This window comes from Balearica regulorum, chromosome 3, assembly GCF_011004875.1.
Source record: "Balearica regulorum gibbericeps isolate bBalReg1 chromosome 3, bBalReg1.pri, whole genome shotgun sequence".
Lineage (NCBI taxonomy): Eukaryota > Metazoa > Chordata > Aves > Gruiformes > Gruidae > Balearica > Balearica regulorum.
Window position 1 is genome coordinate 82,418,257 of NC_046186.1, and position 26,516 is coordinate 82,444,772.

Sequence of the window (26,516 nt, forward strand, 5' to 3'; positions counted from 1 at the left end):
TGTGACACTGGATACTATGGCAGAAAAGTATATAGAAAGAGAAAAATTCTTATAAAAAATAAAAAAATGCAGATTCCTTATTAGCTGGAAAATGTATTCCGGGAAAGAAGAAAAAATATCAGAGAGGGAAATTGTATTCTTAAGTGAGCTCAGCAGGGGTAAAAGTACTTAGGCAAATTAATTCAGTGTTAATGAAGGCAAGTTTAACAAGCTCTGGTTCTTTGATTATTTTGCCTTATGCATGAAGACAAATTCAGAACCCTCATAGGACTTGACTATAAGAAAATATAAGGTGATTTCATATTTTAGTATTGCTAATTAGTTCATCCACACACACAAATTAAGAGTCCATTAAACTGCCTGCCAGTAACATACAAGACATCGAAAGAGATAAGTTGTAGTCCTATACATTAGAGGACTAATGACACTGGGTCTTATCATTCCCATCTGTATCTGCATAGTAGATGAGAGCGTAAGCTAGGGGTGATTCTTTCTTTAGGGCTTAAAGGAAGCTACACAGATCTGGCAAAAATGCATATTCCAAAGCCAGGTATCACTTCTCAGTTGAAAAGGCTGCTGGTAAAAGAACCAGTTTACCACAGTTTGGCACACAGGAATCTCCAACATGCTGCTGGTTGCTCGCAGTAGAGAACACAGTGGTAGAAAAAAACCCCCACCAGTTTTTTTGTAGTAGCCAAGAGCATACTACAACCAGAAGCATCCATATTTGCACTATCAAGTTTTTTTGCTGTCTTTGCTCTTTCAGCTCAACATCAGCACCATTTGAGGTTCCAAAAGTGGTTCAAGGAGACACTATGACCCCTCTCCACCAGCAAGATTTGCCCATAACACTGGATGAAATGAAAAGCCACATCTTAAAGAGAACACAGAAAAAGAGCTGGGGATAAGCCTTGCCCTAAGCATCTGTGTTAATACTCAGCCAGTTCCAGATACCCCCACTGTTTGAATGATTTGCATTGGTTTCTACTACACACTAAACAATATCTGTTCATTCTTGACTTGAACAATTGTTTCTTTTCTTCCTTTTTTTTTTTTTAATCACAGTGAAGAAAGATGGAATAGATGACCTATGACATGCATTTAACCACCCATATGGTCTCCACCTCATCCACGTGTTGTGTATATTGGGTTTTCCTCAATTATGTATTATGTCACTAAACATCAGAAGGGTGGAAGAAAGGTCCATCTTTCATCATTCCCAAATAGTTTATTCTTTCTATGCCCCCAGACTGGTTAACATTTCCACATTTTTTACCCTATTACAGAAAGACTCTTAGAGTTTTTTCTACTGTTAGAAGTCTAGGAAGAAATCCCCTAAGTCCTGTTACATATGCTATCTTTGCTGTGCCTATGAAGAATATATTCTCAGTTATTTGTGGGTTTCCATTTTCAACGAATACGAACATTCTTATTAACCTTTGCATTGACACCACCTCCTAAAAAGTCCAGGGAGAACAATTGGCTCATTTGAAAAGTTTACACAGAGTCATGTAGACCAAGACGACTGTCTTGATTATCCGGTTTGACTTCCTGTAAAGCATTACACCCACATTTTTTGAATGACCAATCATATAATTTTAAAAGGCCAGTTGGCTCTGATTTAAAGAATATAGACAACAGGAGTTTTGGACACAAAAATGCCAGGCCATAGCCAAGGAGACAAACTGGCCTGGCTATATGGAAAGTCTTAGCACAAGAAAGATGGAAAAGGCCTGTTCCACTTGAATTGAAAGCTGCAATCATTCTTAAATATAAATATGTCTTTCCTAAACGTTTATCTTGCTCCCTTCCCATGACAATTTGAAAGACAAAACAGCACACTCTGCATACACCTAATCAACTTTAGCATTGTTTTCACTTAGTCCTATGATGTTAAAAAGAAAAAAATCCAGGTTGATTAAAAAAGTCCTCTGGAATAAAACTGAATAGACTCTCTTGTTCTGTGTTACTCCAGTGTGGGTGGCTTGGCTATTTGCAAACAGATAAAAATCTGTGAGCAGCGATTCGGACTTCCATGCCTCAACTTGTTCAGGGAGCAATATGCTTATTTGGAGCTTCTGATTTGACTAAATTATATTAAATCAACAGCACAATGGGGAAAATGAGGGAAGCACCATCAGTGATATATTCAGAAATATTCTACCCAAAGCTAAGTTTTATTCAACATAATCTGCTTCAAGAGTCACTAATGCAGTTGTGAATGTCTGTTGAATTTAGATACCTTCTTCCCTGTTGCCTGGCAGAAGAAAATAAATGCTTACTACCACAGTACTTTGAGAGCCTGCAAATATTTTTGTGGGGTAACAATGCCTAAAAACTACTACCACTATGACTAAGGCACAGCGCTTCTAGTGTTCCCTAATTCAGATGGTGCTAAGTTGACACTTTCAATGAGTAATCAGAGATCAGCCATGCCTGTGTAATGAGTTCTGCATAGCCAATGGTAATAAAAAGAAAAAAAACCCCAACCTGAAATCATTTCTAAAAATAGCTGCAAACATAAAAATGACCAAACTACAGACAGACAGAATCTGTGAAGCATCATAAAGCTTTTCAGAACAGAAGTGGATGCAGCTTGCTTAGGACCTATAGCATGGAATAAACACAGACCACCTTTATCCTCAAGTGACAATATCCTTTACTAAAGTACCACAACATTGAGCTAATAAAATCTCAGACCTTAATTAGGGTAAAGAAAACTGATGCCCTTTATGATTTGAAATTAATAGGACTTTAATTGCTATCATCTGCAATGCTATTTTTCAAATTGGCTTTAATGATCATTGTGTAACTGTGCATGTGCTTTTGTAATATAAATAATTCAACCATTGATTTCAATTTTTTTAAAATGGAACAAGGACAAGTCCACTTGACGAACTAGTGACCTGCAAAAATTCAGCTATTATCAGATATGAAGAACATGGCAGATCAAAGCTAAAACTACATTTTCAAAACATGTCTGTAGAGCCTAGTAGAGTAGTAGTTATTCTAGCAAACATCTCTGCTTAATTTGGTATGCATCCTTCATTGTCTCATTCGCATTGCTATCACTAGTCTTTGTAGTGTAAACAGTAGCTTCAAACTATCCAAGCAACTCCCAAAAAACAACACTGAAAAGCCTTTACATCTCTCTCTCCAAAAAAACATTCAATGATCCACACCACTACTTTGTGATATGCTCAGTCAACATTTTCAAGGGAATTGATGAATAGTGAGACTTTCAATTCTGGGATGCTAATTTTTTGATCCTGTAGAGGTGTTTGGAGAACGAAGTTTAGGACTAAATAAGCCATTCTTCAGACATGGGATGTCCACTGACGCACATCACTGAACCTTCTCTGGAGATGGAAATGCCTCCTTTACTCTAGGGAACACACTAATGCAACAAATACTGAAAACTGCCATGATGCTATCAACCTCTGCATCACTTTCGCTGTTCATCTTTCATTCCAAGGTAAGAATCTTGCTCTAACCCTATTTTAGGATCACAGAGCATGGAGTGGGGGTTCTTTTTAAAGCAGGGCTTTCCATCTCTTCTGCCCTCTCTCCCCAACCCTTGCTGCCTCACCCCAGCAGACAGAAAGCAGAACGGGTCTGAGGGTTGAAGGCTTGAAGCAGGAGAAGCTCCTGCTGGAGTGTGGCCCAAGAGTTCAGAGAAAAGAGCGAGCCTGAGCTCCCTCATCAAGTTGTTATTATTCCTCCCCTCCTCCCTTACAGCAGCACTGCAATAAACCAGGAAAAACATGTAACTTCTGCTTCACTCTTTGCCGAATGACTGGGAACTCCCAATGTACCACCACTGAAAATTTCCTTAGGAAACCTGGAACTTCCCTGTCTTTCTCCTCTCAGAAATCAAGTAGTTCTAGCTGGGTCATACTCACACATATAGTAGGAATATTTTAGAAAAAGAAACCAAGCAAACAAGCCTGACAAAAAACCCCAACAACAAAAACAAACACTCCACCAGAGTTACCCCTGGACAAACTGTATATGTAATAGCAATCAGGAACCAACAAGTTTAAAAACAAAACAGAAGAATTGGTAAAAGCTTTCAGCAAGTCTTCAACACTTTCTCACGATTTATCAAGGTATCAGTTAAACCTGCTTATTTCAGTGAAACAGCATAGATAACAAATCAAGACAGGATCTGATCTGGCCGATGCAGAAAGGGTTTGTTTTTTTTTTAAAAGTAAATTCCACTAGAGCAACCTCCAAGAGCTAACAATGTAAAAGAGAGGAAGGAGCTCTGAGGTTAAGGTTAAGGGCAGCATCACAAGGATAACAGACTGAAAATAGGAAAAGAAAAATGTTAAGGCTGACATTAGGAAAACATTTATTATCGTGAAGATGATTAGATAATGGAATAATTTCCCAAAGGAAGTTGTTGAGTCAAACACTAGAGGCATTCAAAGGAAACCTAGATAAAAACACCAGGCGATTGATCTGGAGGGCAGCCCTGCACTAATGACCCAAGAGGATTCTCCTCCTGAAAACAACAATTCTGAACTTTCTTTAGCAACATGTGAACAAAAAGTAAATGCAAAACATTGCACAAAACCAGAGAAGACATTTAACTGGAACCTTGTTTTCAGCTTAGAGGGTTTTTTTCCTCTATAGTACCAATAATCTATGCCTATATATGCATTCATTAAAAACTTGCCTTATGAAACACGATGGACATCATGAAGAAATCCAGCAAGAAATTTTCTGAAATGTCTCTGTAGTCAAATCGGAAGAAGATTACAGTAAAGCTCAAAGTAACAAATTGATTGACAGGATTACAGAATGAGGAGCGGAGGAGTTTCATCCCAGCAACTGTTATGAGGATAATATCACAGCTGTAAGAAAGAAAGAAAAACCCTAATCAAGTCAAAAGTCATAAAGCTTTAAATGATGAAGCTTTTAAATATAAATAGCTGTACCAGATGTACTTTAGATTGCTATGTATATCTAAATCTATACATCTTATGGATTTCAGATATTAATCCTATGTTCTTTTAATAATCACATTTATTTGACCCATGTGCAACTTCATATTTTTTCCTTATCATTATCATATACTTGTAATCTGTAATAAAGAACTCTGTATTAAAACCAGTAGTGTTGACTATTAAAACCCAAGAATCTAGAAAGGATACTTTTATATAGCTCTTAAAATTTCAGTTTCCCTTGCATGGGTCTGTATTTTATCCAACAGCCACTAAAAACCACAGGAACAGAGGCAGGAGCAGGAATTGGAACACATGATTCCCCACTCCTTACTACCAAAGCAGGAGGAATCAAAAGCAAGCCTCCCATAGCCTCTACTTTCCTGGTAGTGCTTAACAGTTGGACTCTTGTTAAATGAAATGGGCAACACCACCTTCTCCATCAAGGTTTTTAAAAGGAAGGAAATCAAAGCAGTATTTTGTGAACTCAATTCCGATCACATACTGGGGATGCTGCAAAACCAGCTCTCAGCTCAAAATCTTTGGGTTTCTGGGTTCTAGTCAGCATAAGACAGAAGTGATTTATTCAGAAAGCATTGGGCATGTTCAGAAGTATCTCTCAATCATCATGTCAAATTCAGGAGTATTTAGTGATATTAGGTACCTTCAGGGTTTTCTGGCAATTGAGAAGTATATTTGCATCGCAGTTTTGCACATTGATGCCCAAGAACTATAAGGGATCTATTCCTGGTAAAAACAACCCAAACCTAATAGACATGTACAAGTAACTCCCTGTTAATTGAGAGCCAGGTGACTTCTCTTAAGTAAATTAAGCACAATCATTTTTTGGGAGATGCATTTTTTTTGATGCTGGTGAAAACAGATGGGGATTCAATGCATAATGAGCGACTCAGAGTAGGCCAGGTATATGCAAAATGCATGGAAGGTTCTCTCTCCTCCATCCTACTGTGAACCAGGAAAATACCTACTGCCATGATAGACACTTGACAGGCCAGAAAGCTCTAAACAGGTTTTCATCATTTTAGCAAGGCTCGTTAAGTCATGTACATTTCCAGGTTGATTTTATTTTATGTGGCATTTATTCATTATTGTGTATCTTCCGTAATGCAGATGCAACTTTATTTGAGTGCAGGTCATTCTAAAGGATCACCAGGACATCACTGTTGGAATGAAATGCCAAGCTGACCTTATTTCTCACCTTGTCAGAGCTGTTCTTTTCAATATGCCCCAGATTTCTGAATGGAAAGCCTAGCAACTAAGCTAAACAGATTCTGAAGCCACTAGAAGCCATTCCAGTGTGTCCTGTATGAACCAGTTGGATCTCACATTCTTCAGAAAGTGGAAAATTCTTGCAACATGGAGGAATTTTCACATGGAAAATTTACATATCATAGAGCAGAAGGAAGACTTTTTCCTCACTGGATCTGTTAACATGCAGAAAATTTCACAAATAATAGAATAATGCTCTCGGGGGTAACAGAAAATAATTTGCTCGTTATCCCTCCTCTTTAAAGATATTGTCACACAAGATGCTTTTCCTGTGGCCTTAACTCCCAGCAGAGAGAAAGCATGCGGGAGAGAAGCGGGGCTTATTTCTGAAGCCTGTGTGGCAGGTAACACGGGCAGGTTTTTCAGCTTGTCAGCATGGGTCCCATTAATAACCAGCACGTCAGGGTCTGGAAAGCTCAAGCAAACTCCTGACTGTGAAGGAGCTGTTCTGCCTCCTCAAGAAGCAAACCGCTTCAGTCCTTTAAATCACAAAGCAAGATGAAGCTTCTTTAAAAATAAAAACCCAAAAAGTTACATTCAAATTGAGAAAAAATCCAAAAATCAAATCATGCAAAACATATCACCTCGGATACAGAGTGCCGCCTTCCCTTCTCTGAGGTACGATGTGGTCTGATCCTTGGGCGGTAAGTAACCAAGGAATGTTCCAACAACAGAAAAGGGGTATTTATGTATTAAATCAGAGAAAGTACAACCCTCAGTAACAGTGTATATGGAGGGAGCAAGGAGAATCCAGGATCCCTCACAGGCTTACAGAGTTGAGGAGAAAGAGGTAGGATCTGCGGATGAATGTTTTGCGTGTGGCATTTACACGGTAGCTGTAGGGGAAGTGCATTAAAGAGGAGTGCCAGAGAAGAAGGGGTACTGGGAGTGTTGTGGGTAGATCTCAGTTACAAGAAAAAGGAGAAAACACAGACTTTAAATCCAAGGTGATCATGCAGACACAGGAGGATGGGCAAGGAAAGGATTGTCATGGCATTCCCTTACAGGCCAAAAAAAAAATCAGAGGCAGACAAATGTAATTACTTTCTCTAATTTCAAGATTTCTGAGGGACTGACTCACTACTGCTGAACGCTTAAGGGAGGTGATACTTAAAAGTGAAATCTAATTTGGAGGAATGAGTACGTAAAAATAGCACCTTCCTAACCCTACATACATGCTCCGTGTGTGTATTCAGTCACATGTGCTAACTAGTGACAAATGACATTTTGAATACTTTTTAGTTCTCCCAAGCTCACAGAACCAAATAGAGAGATGAGTGTGAACTCAGTCTCACCCTGGACAATACACCTGAACTCCTGAAGCACCTTGGCCTTAGCTTGTCCCGAGTGCCTGGGGGAAAAGGGTCAATGGGGAACTACACAGGCTATCTCCGAGCGACTGGTGAGAGTCTCTCTGGAAAAGTACTTGTGTGGGAGGAATATGCAGAAAATTTGACTAACGCTCTAGTTTCAGCTTGTAAAAGCAGGGACCACCTTTTCCTTATAGTTGTGTAGTCCCTAAAGCTGTGTTGCTCTTCAAGAGAGAAGAATAATTAAAGCAACATGCAATTTTTACATCAAAAGTAAAAGTTAAGAATCTAGATTATTGTTAATACTGAGGAACTCCCCCCCCATCCAGCAGTTTTTCCTGCTACTGGAACCTTCCTTCCTGAACACAGGCTGTTTCCTTGTTTTTATCATCTGCATCCCTGTCATTCTGATAAAAAGACTGCAGAAACTCTGCTCACTGAGGATACTGCAGTCACTAAGCCTGCTGAATATCTGCAGTAGGCAAGTCACTGACCAAAATATTTACCATAAAAGGCTGTCTGCAAGGATCATACTGTGAGACCATGGATCAGCATCACCAGTTCTGCTTCATATCAGAGACATGAGACTTTGGAAAAACTTGTATCCCTGCCTTTCTCAAACCACTCTTAATGCAGGACTACCCACCATTCTATACTGTTGAATATTTTATTCAGTCTTGCCTTAAAAGACTTGCGTGGTGAAGCTTCTGACAAATCCTTTGGGAGACTATGCTGTAGTCTTAAAAATCCTCAGTTCGGAAATGTTTCCTGATATCCAGCTTAGATTTCTCATTTTCATCTGATTAATTCTAGTTACCCCACTGTGTTTATGCCCATCAAACACCTGCAGCCTGGTATAGTGTGTCTTGCTTTTAATTGACATTTAGACATTCCATATATATCTATATATAGCTCTTTAACCTTTTAATTTCTCTATCACTGGAGTCATGTCTTAGAATGTGCTAAGGTAGTTTTGCTTTTTCTTTCAGCAAAGCCAATGATTATCGTATATCGAACTCGTAATGCACAAAAGCAAACTCTGACAAGCACACAGACATTTAAGAAACAAATTTCATTTCTCAATCTTCAGTCTAAAACCAAAAATTCCATTATCACATGCTCTGAGTTATAATCCACTTACTGTGTACCAAGCTTCTTGTATTTACTAATTGAGAAAGCATCAATGGTGAGGGCATTCAGTATTATAGCTGGATACAAAATATATTTCTCAAAACATTGAAGCCACACGTAGAGCCTTTCAAACCACATCAAATGAGCAGCATCTGAAAGAGAAATTCAGATAACAGATCATTTCATCAAATTATCAGCATTTTTTGCACTGCAATACCACAGAAGAAATAAGTTAGCTCACATTAATAAATATAATCAACCAATTTATGAAACAATACAATTCATAATTCTTTTGCAATAGAGGAATCATTTTGTTCTCTGAAGTTTAGACAGTATCTGTTTTGCTGCTTATAACCACACTCATGAGAAACATTCAGAAGTGGTAAGAGTTGGAACATTCTAGATGGTAGTTGCTACATAATCCAATCACTAGTCACTATATTAAATAGCACTTTAGTGATGTAATGACTCTGGAGAGGCCCTCTCCAGCTCTGGCACTGACCTGGTGGATGACCTAGGGAACCTCATTTGAGCTCTGTGCCTCTCCTTCCCCATCTTATAGGGGCGAAACACTGTTCATTAGACTGCAAAGTATCATTGACCTCACTGATAAATGAGATATCCTTTGAGATAAAGGCTGAAGAATTAACAGGAAATAGAAACTGTCATAGATGTTTCTCAAAACACTTATACAGCCATTGTAAAAAGTATCTGCGAGGATCACATCATTCACCAGTGAAGAATATCTTTTCTTTGTAGTAAGTACTGTGATGTTGTTAGAAAAGTTTAATATGAGTATTGAACAAGAAGTGAATGCTCTGTGCAATTCAACTGCTATGAGAACTTAGGTGAACTGAGTGCAGAAACACTTGTGTATGAACAAAAATAATATCTTTATTCTCAACTGAGCTCAGCTAGACAAGGTTATTGGAAAAACAGTGAACGTAAAAAGGCAGAACTTGGTATTGACTCAGAAATAACAATGCCAGCTACAGAATCTCCAATACTATTCCCCGCAGAAATGAAAATAATTATGTATACACATCCCACCCTCCCCCTCAAACCTTTTCAATGACAGGCAAAAAAGACATGCTGAATCAACAGGTTTTTATGTTCTACAGGCACAGCTGTATATTGTATAGGCTCAAAGAGAAAAATATAAAAGCAACCATTCCAAGTTTGTTTTAAGTCATGCTTTGCCAATATCTTAAGCTAAGGCAATTCTCTAGCAAAAATCTGCCTTCAGAAAATATGATCAACTTCTGTTTCTTGTTATAATGTAAAAATATTTTGCCTTCTTATTACCTAAAGGCCACATCCTAAAAATTCATGCATGCAGCGAAATGTCCATTTTGGAACCTAGCTGTTATTCTCCGTTCCTCTCTCCTCCTCCTGAACTACAAATTGCTCTGAGAGCTCCACTCTAGAACTTCATCCAGCTGCCCAAAGCTTAGCTCTGGGTAAGAACTCAAGCTTGAATGAAGAGATGTGCATATCAAGTAGACCAAAAAGAAGGTCGCTGCCGGAGAAGAGAGATGTGTGCAGACAACGCAGACAGAAAAAAAGAGCTCAGATTCAGAGGGGGCCCAGGGAAAGATGTGGATGACTTGAAAATGGCTTACATGAATCTGTGGGGTATAAAAGGAGTGGTGGGGAAGAAGAAAAAATAGTCTCTAGTGTTTCAGGGTTTCTTTCTCACTCAGTCCCACACTACTTTCTACACATCTGTTATACCATAAGCTCATACACCTTGACCTCAGCCTTTCTTCCTGTAGTTCGGCAAAATGATGACAAGTAATAAATGAGCGATCTCATACAGGCATCATGAGAACTGGTGATAATTGCTATTCTGTGGAAGACCTGAAAGTTTGAACAGCTCATCCAGAGTCTATGAAACAAAGCCAGAAATAAACTTGTGGAATTGTCACTACCAGCTGCTCATCTAATTGCAAGCAATCATTCGTCTCCCCATAGCACTACACTTGTCAAAAATTAGGAAGTTGAAAATGAAATTCTATGCGGTAAAAGCTCCTCTCAGATATCTTGTTTTGTGTACTTGTCCTTTCATCGTCCACACCTGACAACTACAGGATACTGTCCTTTTCCAGGATTCTCTTTCTATACAAACAGAGAACCTTTAAGTTTGGCTCCTACATTTTTCTTACAGGGTAAAAGAAAGACTGTCAGACATATCTATCAAAGGGATTACACAACCTTTTCCTCAGCCTGTTTCATCTCAGAACATGATAAAAAGGCTCTGCAGCAGCCTAAGGGACTGAAAAACATTTTTTTTTAAAAAACTCTTGTTTTCTAACACACAACACCAGATACATTGCAATAATACTTAAGCCCCAAAGTGTGGAAATGGACCATATATAAAACGAGGACTGCAAAAGAAGGAAAAAAGCCTGTTGCCCACAGCAGGTAGCATGGGAAATGCAGCTGATCTCAAAGCAGAAGGAAACCCATCTGTGGAGATCAGTCCAGCAGATCTCTACCCTCAACCTTTCCAAAAGCTGAGTCATTGCAGTTAGGAAAACAATGTTTTCTGACAAATGAAGACTTAATCAGGACAAGGGAAAGAACTCCTACAATAGTCTTTTATGATTAAGTGATGTAACAAACAAGAAAACTTGGGTATTCATCAGAATTACTCATTATCAGGGAGAGGAAGCCCTGAACAATGTTTTCAGTTGGGCATGATCCTTAATAAGGTTTATACTTCTACTACACTTTCCTTGGTGTATTGCAGTAAAAGTTAAAAGGCAACCTTCAATCAAGTCTCTTGAGTATTTTTCATACCCAAGCCTTGTTTGGAGAGTAATCATTTTGAAAAACATGATTTTTTTTTTAAAAAAAGATTTAAATCCTTAATGCATGGGTTTGCAGAGAACGATCTGAACTCTTTTGTTGTCTTGTTGAAGAACAGACTACAGTCCCTCAGCAGACTGTGTTCTGACAACGCTGTCTTCAAACACCTCAGGAACATATATTGAGAATGATTAAGGCACAGGATCCATCAAGAAATGACAAGCAAGCTTTTGGCTGGTAGCAAAGGCAAGATGAGAGCTGGTGGGAAAAAAAAAAAAAAAGAAAAAGCTGTGCTTCCAAAGTACACTGTCTGCTTGCAGAAATTACTGTATCAGAAGAGGAAATCAGACCGACATACTAAAATATTTACCGATACTCACATGTATCAGGGCACTAGCCGCTAAAGCAAGTGGACATTAGCAAGAACAAGTCTTCAAGAAAACATCAGTTCCCTTCAATTTTAATGTTTCTCTAAAAGTGTTACAATGGAAATTAGAACTCTAAGTTGCACTACCCATGCTGTTCAAATTATCTATAGTTATATGTCAGAAGCAGAAAAAAATTCTGCCTCAATTTCATCAATCATTTAAGTTTTTAAATTATATAAAATGCCAATATATTAAGCATGAGCTATAACATCAAGCAACACAGCAAGTAACAGTAATGTAATGTAAAAGCAAAAGGCAGATCAGACAATGACTCGTGAAAGGCCACTAAGGGCCAGTAAGATGATTAAGAGCCAGGAGCATTTGATACAGGAGGAGAGGCTGCAAGAGCTGGGATTGCTTAGCTTGAGAAGAAAAGGTTCAGAGGGCATTGTATTAATGCCTGATTGGGGGCATTTTGGGGTATAAATACCTGATGGGGAGGGTAAAGTTGATGGCGCCAGTGCCCAGTGACAGGACAAAAGGAAATGGGCACAAATTGAAATTCCATTTCAACATTAAAAAAAAAAACAAACCCAGCCTTTCTTACTGTAAGGATGATCGAACAGTAGAACAGGTTGTTCCGAAAGGTTGTGGAGTCACCATGTTAGAAGGTATTTAAAAAAATGGACATAGCTCTGAGCAACCTGCTCTAGCTGACCCCAGGGGCCCCCAACATAAGACAGACATGGAGCTGTTGGAGTGAGTCCAGAGGAGGCCACGAAGATGATCTGAGGGCTGGAGCACCTCTCCTGTAAGGACAGGCTGAGAGAGTTGGGGAGACCTTATAGCAGCCTTCCAGTACGTAAAGGAAGCCTACAAGAAAGCTGGAGAGGGACTGTTTACAAGGGCATGGAATGACAGGACAAGGGGTAATGGGTTTAAGCTGAAGGAGGGTCGATTTAGATTAGATGTTAGAAAGAAACTCTTTCCTGTGAGGGTGGTGAGGCACTGGCACAGGTTGCCCAGAGAGGTTGTAGAGGCCCCCTCCCTGGAAGTGTTTAAGACCAGATTGGATGGGGCTTTGGGCAACCTGGTCTAGTGGAGGGTGTCCCTGCCCATGGCAGGGGGGTTGGAACTAGATGATCTTTGAGGTCCCTTTTAACCCAAACCATTCCATGATTTTACAGCCCTGCTCTGAGCAGGGGCTTTGGACTACACAAACTCCAGAGGTGCCTGCCCAGTCTCAGTCCTTCGCGCAGGGGTCCCAGGAGACAACTTCTACAGGTTCACAGATTTGCTGGTGATTGGGGGAATGGAAATGATAGGCTATGCATGCTATTCAACAGAGGGAAATATAAAGCATAATCTATTCTCCCTGCTTTGTTCTTTCTGGATTTTTTTCTTTTTTTTTAAATGAAGACAAGCTGCAAGTCATTGCATCCATTGTTTGGAAAAGATTTTATTACAAACCTCTCACTTCCCGTTGCTGGTGCTCTTTGCTTTTAAGTATGGGGTGGGAGATCCACAGCCAGGGGTGATGCTTGCGAAGCTGAGGAAGTACATAATGTGTTACAAATCCCACAGTCCATGCTAAAGCAAACAGGACGATGCTGAGAAATGGCTGGGCCAAAAGAGAAAAAACGAAACATGGTTATAATTTGCAAACAATGTTTTTATATTAAACTTTTTTTAACAGTACCCATAATTGTATTTTTGCGCAATTAATTTTTATTCCTGTGTTCAAACTCTGATTCCACAGGTGGATATAGATTTTGAAATATGTATTTTGCACACATAATTAACCAATCTTTTTCTCCTTGATTGGGGGGGGGAAAAAGGCAAGCAATCAGGTTTATTCATTCTGTTCCCCAGGTTCCACATCATAAAAGAGCTGTGGATACGCTGAGGTTTAAGGAAAGAGATGTCAAATAAGTAACGCTAATATTAATACAAATATCCATAAACTAACTTCCTTGCACATAAAATGCTATCATGACCAGTAAATAATTTTCACTCAGTTCTCTTCCCACAATCACTACTCTTTCCACTTAAAGCACCCTGTGGTTTTGCATGAAAGAGATAATACCTTAGAGGGGAAACAAAAAAGGAAAAAAAAAAAAAGGACAGATACACACCCTTAATGATAGAAACACAGTACTGGCACTGACAGCAAATGACAGAACAGCAGCTGCTGTGCAGACAATGAGATCCGATTTCAAGATTTCTTTCTGTGAAAATAATTATTTTATATAAAATTAGCAAGCCAATACTATTTTAACCAAAGTAAACGACTGTTCTCAATTACTTGCAGTCTGCATTGTGATAAGGCTAATCAGCACTCCCTGATACAAAAGTATTTTCTCCACTCTGCTTTGGGAAATTATTTCTTCACACGCTAGGTTTGCCAAAATAATCACATTTGAATTCATCATGCCTAATTTTAAATTACATTTTTAAATAAAGCAGTTTTAAGATTGGAAATTAAAGCAATACATTGTCATACTGAGTCTGATTCTGTTTAAGGAATATAACTCTCTTATATTATGACTTTTATTTTTGGGAATCAAAATTCCGGTTTTATTTCCTATTTGCAAGCATTAAGATTTCTTCAGATTATCTTTCTCCTGCATTACTGAAATGACTCATGCTTTTCTGTAATGTATTAACTTTGTGTCTCTGAAGACATTTAATATGTTCTAAAGTGACATGTTCCATTCTCTGATTTTCTGTATCGGAAGCCAAACTTTGGCAAGATTTTATGGATTTCAGACAGGGCCTTTTTCTAGTGTCACTGAATGATAATGAAAGGACATGTCTGCCTTTACATAAAGATCTATAACTAGGCTAAGAGTAATTTTGTTTCTAAAGATTGGAAAATATCACTGTGTTTCCAGCCTTTTTTTCTTGTGATTAAAATGTCATTCTCAGTAAACAAACAAACAAGATAGCTTGCAAGCTGTACATCTTCTGATTTGTACTTTGGAGGTCACCCAAACATCTTTGCAAGTAAATGAAAATCTTGTCTTAGATTTATGAGAGAGGCATTTAAGTTCTGCACTCAATAGTATTGGTAAGTCATCAAATGAGTAACTACTTGTAGCTCTTGGTTTAGAAACTAACTTATGCGTCAATTCAAAGACATCTAAAACCAACATCTGAAATGCAATGCTTTTGTTTGAATTGGAAGCTCATCTGATTTCCTGGTGCTGCAATCTAGGTAGTCTTCACATATCTCATCAGAGAAAAAGAAAGAAAACTAAAATAATGATGGGATAGCAAACCTATGAATAAGAGAGATAAAAAGAAAGCAAGCAGAACAAGTGAACAGAAGGGTTGCGAATTACAGGGGAAGCTGGTAGCAACCACTATATTTAGGCTGCCTATCACTCACTGTTATGAAAGATGCTTCTTAGTGAAAGGTCACAAGCATCAGCACTTCCACTTACTGCAGCAGGCCTTTGAAATTCAGCAGGACTAAAAAGCCTCCAGGCTCAAGAAGTACTTTTGCTTTGTTCCAGGAAACCCCAATCTGGTTTAGCTGAATTCTCAAGCAATCATCACTGTCCTTCCCTTTCTCAGGCTGCTCAAGAGCATGTACCTCCAAAAGAACAGCACTCCCTCCACTGCCCTCTCCAGACAGCCTTGTACTCCTCATGGACTATCAGTGGGAGGTCTTCTTAACTCTTCCCGACCATCTTTTTAAAATATAGCACCAGTAGCCTTGCTTCTTGGCCATTGTAGGCAACAGGAGAACCACAACAATAAGGACCTCACAGGAAAGACCTCCTCTTCCCTGAACCAACCTTTGATCCCTGCCTGTCCTCACAGGTCCTCTCCATTCAGTTCAGACCTTCTCTCACTAGCAAGTTGTGTATTGATCTCTAACTCCAGCGGTTTTAGTATGTGGAGCAGTAGTGAAAAATCGTGGTCAAAACCCTAATAAAGATGGATAAGGGAATTATTACCAATGCATGCAATGGAAATAATTTTTTTAAACTTCCCAAATTTTTTAAAAAATGTTGCATACAAAACAAAGCAGCACTTAGCTGTTAAATTCAGCAACTGAGAAAGTTAAGCAGTGCCAAATTTATATGGCACTATTTCATCCCTTTTGTGAATACATATTATGAAGAGTCTTGATCAAGTATCATTTTCTGCACAGCTGAATCCAACTACTCAATAATCTAAAACAAGCTTATAAGAACAACAAACACACTCCAATCATATTTTCAAGCTCTTCTGTACAACCAGCAAGGATTACTATTAAAATGAGTTCTTTCTCTCACAATCAGGTGACTGAAGAAGCTACCATTTTAATAGCTACATCAAATATTAAGAATTTAGCTGTAAAATCAGCAGAGGCAATGATAATGGACACTTTGAGGAGAGGCAGCATCCTAACTTTCCATTCTGTGCCAGGTCACCATAAAGAATCTTTTCAAAAGATTACATTCAAAAGAGAATGTTTAAACAGATTATATTGCACAGGACTGGCATTCCCCACCCTTCCCATCTTTGACTTTGCAAGTGTTCTTTTTAGGGAGCTCTCGCTGCTTTTGACACATTAACAATCCCACACAGGAAAAGGCCTATGTTTTTAAAGCAATGATTATTATTCAGGTATTTAACCCCAAATCTGACAATTGCATTCCAACTCTGGCAACATCTAAAGTGTTTAAAGTGTCATATATGCCCAGGCTTGCCCTTTTGCCCTTGCACAGAACTGCTTCAAAATGTAAACGTACTGCTCAGCTGCTGACTTGCACAACAGTCCCCACAGGAGCTCCTTCTTGATGTGGCAGACACTTTCAAACTTCTCACAAAATTTAGGGTTTTTTCCTTCTAAAACAAAAGCTGAGCAGCAGTTGCTTTTGTTTCATGTCACAGCACAGTGGTCAGGGCCCCCCAGGAAACAGCTGACCCCAGGCAGCTACCTCTCCGGCTGAGCAGGATTCAGAGCTACCTTCCAGGAAAAAACCTTGGGTATCCACCTCCAGGCTGCTGCAGGTGGATCCGCAGCTTCCACCCCTCCTGCTGAAGGCAGCCAGCCCCTGCAGAGCACGTGCCTACCTTGGATGCAACTCTGTTGCCCATCCTGCATTTAGACCCAACTGTCTAAAGAAGGATTTTGGATTCCATTCCCACTTCTGAATTGAATGTTCAATAGCCCTATGATGTGATGCTCGAGTCCTTCACTGCAATTGGTCCAATGTGGAAAAGTTAAGCTCTGATCACAGTTAAAAATCTCTACAGTGAGAGAGAATCACTGTTAGTAGTTTGAGCTGAAAGCGGGTGTTCTTTTTTCTCCATTTTACGCTCAAGGAGAAAGAGAAACCCCAAACCAGCATTGCTACATTTAATGACTGAGAGATTTTACAAGCAGAACATACTATAGTGGTGCTTTTTTTTTTTTTAATTATTATTTTCAATTATGCTTTTGGAGCTTTGTACAAATCCTTTTACTAGCTATCTAAATGTTTGTATTAAAGGCCAGGAAGGAAGCCGAGTTTGAATGTAACACATTAGCACCCTCAGGCCACTGGTTAATCTAGTAATCAGCCATGCGGATGCCTATAGAAATTAGTTATAATGGTAGGAAGCTCCATTCTCAAAGTTGAATGGTCAATTATCCGTCACAGCTGCTTTATAATTCAGGCTTCCAAAGCTGGCAATTCTTACACAGCTATTCAAGCAAAGGAAAATAGTAAAGGTCATGTAACTAAACATTAGAGATGCTGTATTTATTATTCCTAACATCAATGCAAAGCCACTACAGAATACAACACATTAATTTTCAATATTAACCTTGTTTGCTTTCAGCTCCTTGAGGAGTTGATTTGGTTCTGTATGCCTCAGGATTTCTTATTAAAACGGGTCTTATTTAAATGGCATGTTACGTAGACCATATGTCTGTATGCAGACCAGAGCAAGGCTGGCTGCTGTGTTGCATCCTGCCGTCTCTCACCACTGAGAGGGAGTTAGGAATACTCTCCTCAGAGGAGCACTCCAAGAGGAAATAAACAAACTACCACCACAAAATCTCCTTCAACTACTGATATATTGTTTCACCCAGTTTCTGGATGGTTTGAAGATCCCCTTGCAGAAGTTCTAGAAGCTATTTAAAATTGCCTTTTAAGAGTCAGTTGAGTCCTATGTCCTAAACACGATTGCTGTTGCTGAAGCAAGTCAGCAGAGACTGTGGCTTGATTGTGCTCCTCAAACTTGAGGCACATGCATTTTCTCCTGCCTCAGTTCTTCCCTACATGCTCTACTAGCACTGCACTGTGAGATAGCAGTGGGAGTCTCCTGGCAAACTGGTTAGCATTTAATTGAGACAGAGGTACCAGATAACACAAGGGTAAGACAAAGAGCCTGCATTAATCAGAAATTGCCCTCTCTTTTTCTAAGAGATCTCCCAGGGTGGAAGAATTAACACTGCTAATTGACATTGTAAGCAAATGTGTTTGCTTACAGTTTTTATACAGATTGAGGGAAGCCCAGACAGAGGAAAAAAAAAAGACAAAGAACTAAAAAGCTCCAGCAACACTGAAGGAAAGCAGTCTCTGTCTAAAAGCAGCAGCATGTAGTATCAAATGTACAGAGCAGAAAAGTGCCAATCCCCCAAACCAGGTACATCCTAGAAAGGAAAAGTTGCCAGGAATGCCAGTTAATTAAATGCACAAAAAAACACTGGCAAAACATGACAGGAATGAGATGCAGTGAAGAGAAGAACTGAAGTCTTATGTCTGGCCAGTCCCACCGCAGTCCTCCCTACTCTTCTGCATCTTCTCCCTCAGTGGCTCAAGGGCCCAAGTGTGGTTGAACCACATGGTAACCGTGTTAGTTAAGACATCAGATCCCTGATCACATTACTGACACAAAAAATAGGTCGAGAGTCTGCAGCATGACTGTTTTGAAAATACAGCTAGGATTTTAGATACAAATTTGTTCATTCTTTTGGTTTTTATTTTCAGTGTATGGAAGCCTTGCTCAAGGTTTCCCTCTGCACTGTGAAATGAAACCAGTTAAGCAGACAGCAGCAGTAACTGCCTCAGTCCCTGGCAAGGCTCCCTCTGCAGAACAGATGAGCTCAGTCTCTGTACTGCTCTAAGGGCACCATCAGCAAAAGATACAAGTGGGATATAAATACGGGGAACAAGAAGCTTTCCATTACATCTGCCATACAGTGCCCATGTACAAGAATGGGCTGACAATGAACTGTGGCAATAACCTACACACCAGAAATACCACAGAATGTAGCAAAACTAACACAAATACTTTGGGGTTTACTCTGTTACTAGCTGGACATTCATATTGCAGTGTGACCCTTTTGCAAACAGTTCAGCTTGCAAGAAACTGTAGTTCAATACAAGCAACAAGAAATAGACATATCACTTCATCTTATGTGGGCCGTATAGAGTAAGCAGTTTAAAGTAACATTATACATGGTAGGAAATAACAATCTAAGCAGCAGCTTAGCAAAGAAAACATTGGTAGTGTGGGATCAACTCGTGCTTAACGTAGGCTGTGTAACAATTTATGAAACGCCCAACAAATATGACAAGATGCATAGGAGAGATGCATCCCTTGGAAGGGACAACCAAAGGCCAGGCCAGCTATCACACTAGGAACCCGAACCACTAGACACTACGGACTCTCAGGTCAGGTCTAAGGGTCAGAAAAGGCAGTCTGTCTTCCAGACAGTCTCTGAATGCTCCTTGCGTCTGCAAGCAGTCAGGAATTTTGCAATAATTGCCTAGGTTGCAAATGCTCAGATGCAGGTGTCAGGGATGTGGTCAGGAGGAAGGGCTGTCTGACAGCCGGGAGGGGAGGCAGGATAGTTTATGACTCTAAGAAACGTCAAACACTCCTTAATACTTCTGGAAACTTGATGATCTTCCCAGATGAACTTTTTATAAGATCAACCTCCCCTGGGTAACAGTGAGGCTTTTTTACATAAAAAGATGCAATAAGGAAGATGGGTCACTTTGGATGTTTAAGCTGAAGTGGGAAATAAGCTGACACAAACTCAGAGCTAGGTGCCAGACAGTAGGAAATAAACAGCCGACCAAGTAAAAAAGAGAGGATGAGATGGCAATGCTTGGCATCAGGCATGTACCTCCTTCTCTCATACTACACAAGTACTTCTTCCATCTCTAGGTGCCAAGTCCAGTCTGTGTTCGACCTGGCTTGGCTGGGGTGGAGGGCATAAAGTCAAGAGTATTTCTTCCACAGAAAAAGGTGTTCCTGAAAACCAGCTCAACTCCTATCTCTAGAAAAAGAATGAATAAGGGCTGTTTTAAACACATTTAATTCTGTGGACCAAATCCCGTCCCCCTCCTATGCAGACAGGGAGTTTGGCAGGACTGTGCACTTTTTTGAACGCTTGTTGAACAATACAGCCTACCTTGTACACACCAGGATGCCAAGCTGTAACTCTATGCACAGAACATGCATTAGCTCTCTGAATACCAGGATGAGATGTCCCATTCCCTGAGCTCTAAGAGCAAATTTCCCATCAACCATATTAAAGAATCAAAGTTGTAGAGTCCTTCAAAGGAATCCTTCAGAAAGGAAAATTGCAATATCCTTCCTTCTACCTTTCAGCCTCACTGGAAAGAAGATCTAGAATAACTTCTCTCAGTTTCCATTTGTGGATTTAAAGGAACAGGATATATAACCTCCCATTTTCTGTGCTTTTAATAATTTAAATATTTAAGGTACTAAATGAGAGCATTTTAAAGGCTCCTCAGTGGGGAAAATGGATAGGAGAGAACTTTGAACAGAAAGTAATGAAAGAAAAAGTCTTACCACCGATTCTCTCATCTTTTCTGGGAGTGGATCTGCTGATGAATCTTCAAAGTGTTGACGCAGAAAGTGAGGGACATATTTGCATTGAATAAGGGACCTGTTAAAAAAAAAATCTTAGTTAGGATACTCCTAAACATGTCTAACAGATATGAATATTCCTAGGGGCAGAGGAGGAGGAACAGCCTCAGATTTCCTTCCTCATGTATGCAGTAGCTATCTTATCTCTGTATAGCTGGAGATTGGCACAAACCAGCCCTACCTATGATCAGGGTAGGACTTCCTCGTCAAAATGTTAAGGTGTCTCAGCAGTCCAATCAATGTAGCTCACTCGTATAGAGGAATGAGCAGAGAGGATACTGTTGCATTCATACCCTTTATTATTGTTTCAGCTAAGAAGAAACCAATATAGGAGCTGTTTAGACCCACATTAGAAAGGCCAAAGAAGCTATTTCTGTATAAATTATATATTAATCCTCAGTTCAAGATTTATATGCTTCTTCCTCCACCTTGAAGTTTATGCCACAGGCCATCCCTTAAACACTGCTTCCAATCTCCTTAATTTCCTTTAATTAAAAACTTAAACCTCTTTTTTTAAAGATTATACATTTTTATCATGATTGCACAACAAATATTTGATGATGTTGTACACATATTCTTAATCTTAAGATTAAAATTTAACAACCATTTCAGCTGCTGACGATTTGATTAAAAGTGTTATGAAATCAGTAGCTAGATTTAAAAGTTAAAATGGATTTAATGGTTTAAGATTATTTCCTTAAAACAAAAGTTTTAAGGAAAGACAACTTTCTGTTTTACCAAAGAAGTTAATGAACTGGTGTGTCCTTCCTGGGGAGTGGGAGAGAATACATTTAAATTACGTCACAATTGAAAGAGCTCATACTTCCATGCTGATTTGCAATTTACCTGTGTATATTTTACTCCAAGGCTAAACAAATCTCTCTAATACAGCACACAGCTTCACTTCCTTCCATACCCGAGTTCCATACTGTAACAGTCAATGAATTACACGCCACCCACGCAAAGCTTGATCCAGGTCTAACTGACATCAGTGTCAGACACAGTAGGCTTTGGATAAAGTTAATGGCAATACATATTAGCAGTTCTTGTTGCTTTGCCGTATCACAAACTAGTAATGTATAAATATCAGATTCCCTGAATCTTCCAGATGGTAAAGAAGGAATTTCTCAACTCTTCAGTAAGATTTACTGGGATACCAATTTTTTACTAGTGCCCTATATACTTTCCTTCCTCATCAGAATTCTCCTCCTTTCCCAAGTTTCTCTCCTCAGTTATAATCTTGAACAGTCTAAAAAGCCCTCCACTTCCCCTTTCTCTCTCCTGCATTACAGAATTGTGCATCCAACCATCCTGAACTTACGTATGCCTACAACAGCCTTCATACACTAAAGAGCCTCACCTCGAGACATGCACAACACACCTCATGAATCAAAGAAGAGAACCTGTGGGTTTCCTCACAGGCCCTCTGCAGTGTTCTGGGATAAGACTGAGCCATCTGTGAAGCAGAATCCCAGATGGCATGGTGATACCAGCTGCACAAAACCCACCTAGCTTGCTTAATCCCACAGCCATGTTCACAGATGCCCAGCTACTTGTGGATCACCACAGCCCCCATGACAGCCATATAGCACAGCTCCCACACAGGAAAACACATCTGCCGCCCTGAGCTACGGGCCTCTCTCACATCACCTCAACCTGCAGATCATAACATTGGAGATTTCTCCCCTGGACTTCCCTTGTTCTCAATGGTAGCTCTTAATACACACCACCTTTCCTTAGCTACTTTTAGCAGACCGCATCAGAGCGGAAAAGGAAGGAGTTAACCTCAAACAGAGAGGCACAGCCTACTGACAGTAATCCTCAGCAAGAGCTGGAATTCAGCCAGCTTCTCAGCACATCATGTGTCCTTTCTCCTTGCCATGGTGCTACCCAATGCACACTCTGCAACTCCAGTAGCCTCAGCGCCCCCTCAAATCGCTATCCTCTAACATGGCAAGCACACAATTGCCCAGAGGGTAAAATCTGCTTCAGAGAATTTGGATAGCACTGTTTAAAGAGCATCAGCCTTACTGGTAATCTGACTGCAGCACTCCATTTATTTACAGGACTGATACCAGCCAGGCAGATGTGACAAGGAATTTCTACCTCACCACAGTACTTTCAGGAGGCAGTCCCTGCGGCTGCGAAACCCAGGCATCACTCTGGTTGTGTGCTGTACAGAGCAATCAATAAATAACATTTGCAGGCAACTTACATCAGTACAGATGGGTCACTGCTTTGTCTGCTGAGGTGATAAGAAAGTGCAACTAGCAGACCACAGAAAGCAGAGAACAGCGCTGGAATGTGTTGTGCATCCCAGGGTTCCTGAACAGGAGGACAGAAAGCAGAGTATTTGTAAGTTAGGAATGCAGAACTTAGCCTACTTTAAAAAAAAAAATAAAAAATTAAGCCATACATGCAGTGTTAAATGCACAGTATCTAGACTTGTACAACATCTACGAAGAACTGAAAATCCTTTTTCATATCAAACTATTCTTGTGAAAAAGACTGAGATTAGAGGCATGTTTTGTGATCATATTATGCAATTCCTCTATAATCAGCAATTAGCTAGGAAACCACATGAAAGGCAAGTTTTCTTTTCTCTTTAATGAAACACTAGAGGCAAATTCTCATTAACATGAGATGCGACTGAAGTGAACTGCACTGTATTTGTCTAAGCTCTAAATTGATATGTAGTTATTTGACCTGTGGCCAGATTGCATACAACAAATGCCAATGTCACATAAATCAGGCAGTGGAATACAGTTCTGGCACCTCGCTCTGAAATCTTTCTGCTGCTTTGTTCGCTACATCCAGGCCCCGCCTAGGTGATAACACAGTGGAAAGTGCTTGCTACCGTACGTGACATCCCTCCCTGAGTGGGGAAAGAGGAAATTTACACGCCTGCCAGCACACTCTGGGCATAACCAAGATGAGAAGCTGTCTCTGGGTGACTTAAACTTCTAAAACTGGCTAGAAATAGTAAGAGAAAGATCATGAAGCTGAAGGAACACTTATCAAGTCCTCAGCTAAAAATTAGGGATCCTAAGACATACTTGCAAGTCCTAGATGTAAAAGGACACAGAAACTCAGTGGATCAGATCCATAATAATTTCATTTACCAGCTTTGTTCAACGCCTCCACACAAAAATCTACCTGATCAAGTGAATGTGAGGTTACCAGATCCTGACATCAGAGTACTTTGAGTAGGTTTTGAGAGACAATGCTTGTAGAACCCGTGAAACTTTAAGCTTCATTCAGCAAGTATGAGCAAAGCATCTTCTGCAGTACGTCTTTTGCTTGAAAAACTTCACAACTTGTACAGGACCAGTATTTTCACATAATAAAGTGGTTTTATTCATCTTCTTTTGCCCAGTGATATTCATGATTACTTAGCAAAGCCGATTCACATTAAGAAAGATTTAATTTCTTTCAGGGGCAATGAATACCTGGGTAAGACAGACTAATTTGCTGTTAAGGGACAAGCCACCTGCTGCAACATGAAGTTTCTTTGGAATTTAATGATGACATTCCCGTTATCCTAAGAACTGGTATCACAGAAATGAAATTTTAATTCAAAGAATCACCTTCCCCTCATCATACTACTGAACACCACAAAGATGAAAGAAAGAAGTGTCTAGTTCTATCAAACAATCCTACTTCATTACAAACAGAAGAGAGAGTTAGATGGTATTACTGAAAGAATCCAGCATCATTTGTTTGACAAGTTAAATTCTGCCATCCAATTCCACTCTTCATTTTGTTCTTCCCAGTTTTAAGGCCAAATACATTTTGGATTAACTCTTCTCATGTTTAATCTCAGTTAAGAGATTTGTATTCTTCAAAACTGAAGAAAACTAACTGGAGTCAATGTGTTCTGAAAATGGTTGAATCACAGCCCATCCAAATATCCACTGCATTTCCAGGGCAACACAACCGCACACAGATCCACCCAGCAGCTTCTAGCGCATGGCTGCCTCTTCACCCTGCAACTTATTTTGAAAGTGAAATGCTACAAGGGGCCCAGCAATATACCTGGGTACTCATATATATCAGTAGCCAGTTTGAGAAATCTTTTCGCCCTATTTCTACTGTAAAACTGCACATGGCCAATTCCTCATATGAGATTTCTCAGGAACTCTTTACTTCCATATTTTCTGTACATTACACACAGCTTCTGCATTTGGCTGGCCTGTGCTCCAGTTCCAAAGTGCCACGGCCTCCTCAAAGCTCAGCTGCGAGGGAGCCAGGAAAGTAGATGGGACAGGCATCAATATTTGCTATGTGCCTAGAGAGCAGGATTTTCCAGAAAAAATGCTACAGAATGTTGTACAAAAGATGAGCATGAACAAAAGTGTCATTTCTCCAGCATCAGTGTGATGTACCCAGCTCTATTTTGTCACTTTCCTCCCCCACTAATGATGCCTGCTAGAGCTTTAAATTAAAAAGATTAAAAAAAAAAAACCAAACAATGTAGCTGATAATTGGACAATGATTCTTCTCAGTGGGAAAACAGAAATAACAGGTTTTAGTCTTGGAAGCTGGTATTATCTGTCAAACTTGACAGAGAGTTTGTTAAAACAAGTGAAATGGACTTACAGGGTTAGGGATGAAAGTGATGAGTTACAACAGACCCAGTGTTTGGGGTGGTAGTGTTCCATTTCAACCACAGAATCCCAAAGCAACCCACTAAAAAGGAAGATAAAGGTGTCTTTGAACTTACAAGCCTTTTAGCACTGGTAAATGTGGGGAGGCAAAAGTATTTTTTAAAAGTGGCTATAGTAGTTTTCTGTTCTACATTATTTATTCTTTTTGCTTCTTTCTTCCTTTAAAAAAAAGGCATGTAGCAAACTGTTATCTTTCAAAGATATGGTAAAATAAAACATATGTCCTACTCTAGAGACAAGAAGTGCTCTGAACACAGCAGAACAATTGTGGTAAGTAGAAATTCTTGCTAATTTTTTTTTTAACAGAAGATTCCTCTTGACTCAGAATTTGCAGATTGCTGCAGTATTAGCATCACTGAAGGTATTTGCTTACTGACTGACGTTTTAAGTATTGAGACAAATGCTGGTTGTTCTTCAAAGAAGAGACATAATCTAATTTTTCACTCTTGTGATTTCATCATTATTCAACCTTTTTTTTTGGGGGGGGGGGGGGGGGGGGGTGGGGGGGTGTTTCTTTCTCCTTACTTCTACTCCCCAGCTTCATCATAGATCTATGCTACTGCTCATATCAAGCAATATGCTGTTGACTGTCAGCCATTCCACATGCGTGATGGTAAATTCAAAGAAATACTATCATCCAGTTCCTGAACATATGAAAACTTCCTGAATAAGACTAAAAGGGAATCCTTCCTCCATGCCCAAAGGTATGAGAAAACGATAACAGTGACTTGTTCTCCACAAGGTTAACTATAAGCTTAACTATATTACCACAGATACTTGTTTTCAGTGAACACTAACGACCAGGAAATGTGAATTATTCATGGACCTCATGTTACACTGCTTAGAGACAAATTCTAGGGAGAGATACCTATCAGCCTTATCTTCTCATCATCCATGGGAAAAAAAAAAAAACATGACTTTCCCAGAAGAGCTCCAAAAACCTGACAAGTGATAAGCTACCAGAATACAGATATCACTACCCATCCTGAGCAATGTTGTCTCTCTTTCTCTGCGCTGCCAACTGTTATCTGTGACTGTATACTCATTGCTGAAATTTAAAATCCACAAGGATGGGACTGATGCAGGGGTATGCATGTGTGC

At 39.6% G+C, this 26,516-nt stretch overlaps 1 protein-coding gene across 1 annotated transcript in view; it reads right to left on the reverse strand.

The window, feature by feature from the left end:
- The window catches only part of PCNX2 (pecanex 2), a 154,290-nt gene that overhangs the window by 63,649 nt on the left and 64,125 nt on the right, over positions 1 to 26,516 (reverse strand). Inside the window, exons 16-21 of the mRNA XM_075748702.1 lie at positions 22,964 to 23,073; positions 20,671 to 20,767; positions 13,995 to 14,087; positions 13,330 to 13,480; positions 8,691 to 8,832; positions 4,682 to 4,859 (exon numbers count right to left, since the gene is read on the reverse strand). Of these exons, the coding sequence (XP_075604817.1) occupies positions 4,682 to 4,859; positions 8,691 to 8,832; positions 13,330 to 13,480; positions 13,995 to 14,087; positions 20,671 to 20,767; positions 22,964 to 23,073 (771 nt within the window). The remainder of the gene's footprint in view (positions 1 to 4,681; positions 4,860 to 8,690; positions 8,833 to 13,329; positions 13,481 to 13,994; positions 14,088 to 20,670; positions 20,768 to 22,963; positions 23,074 to 26,516) is intronic.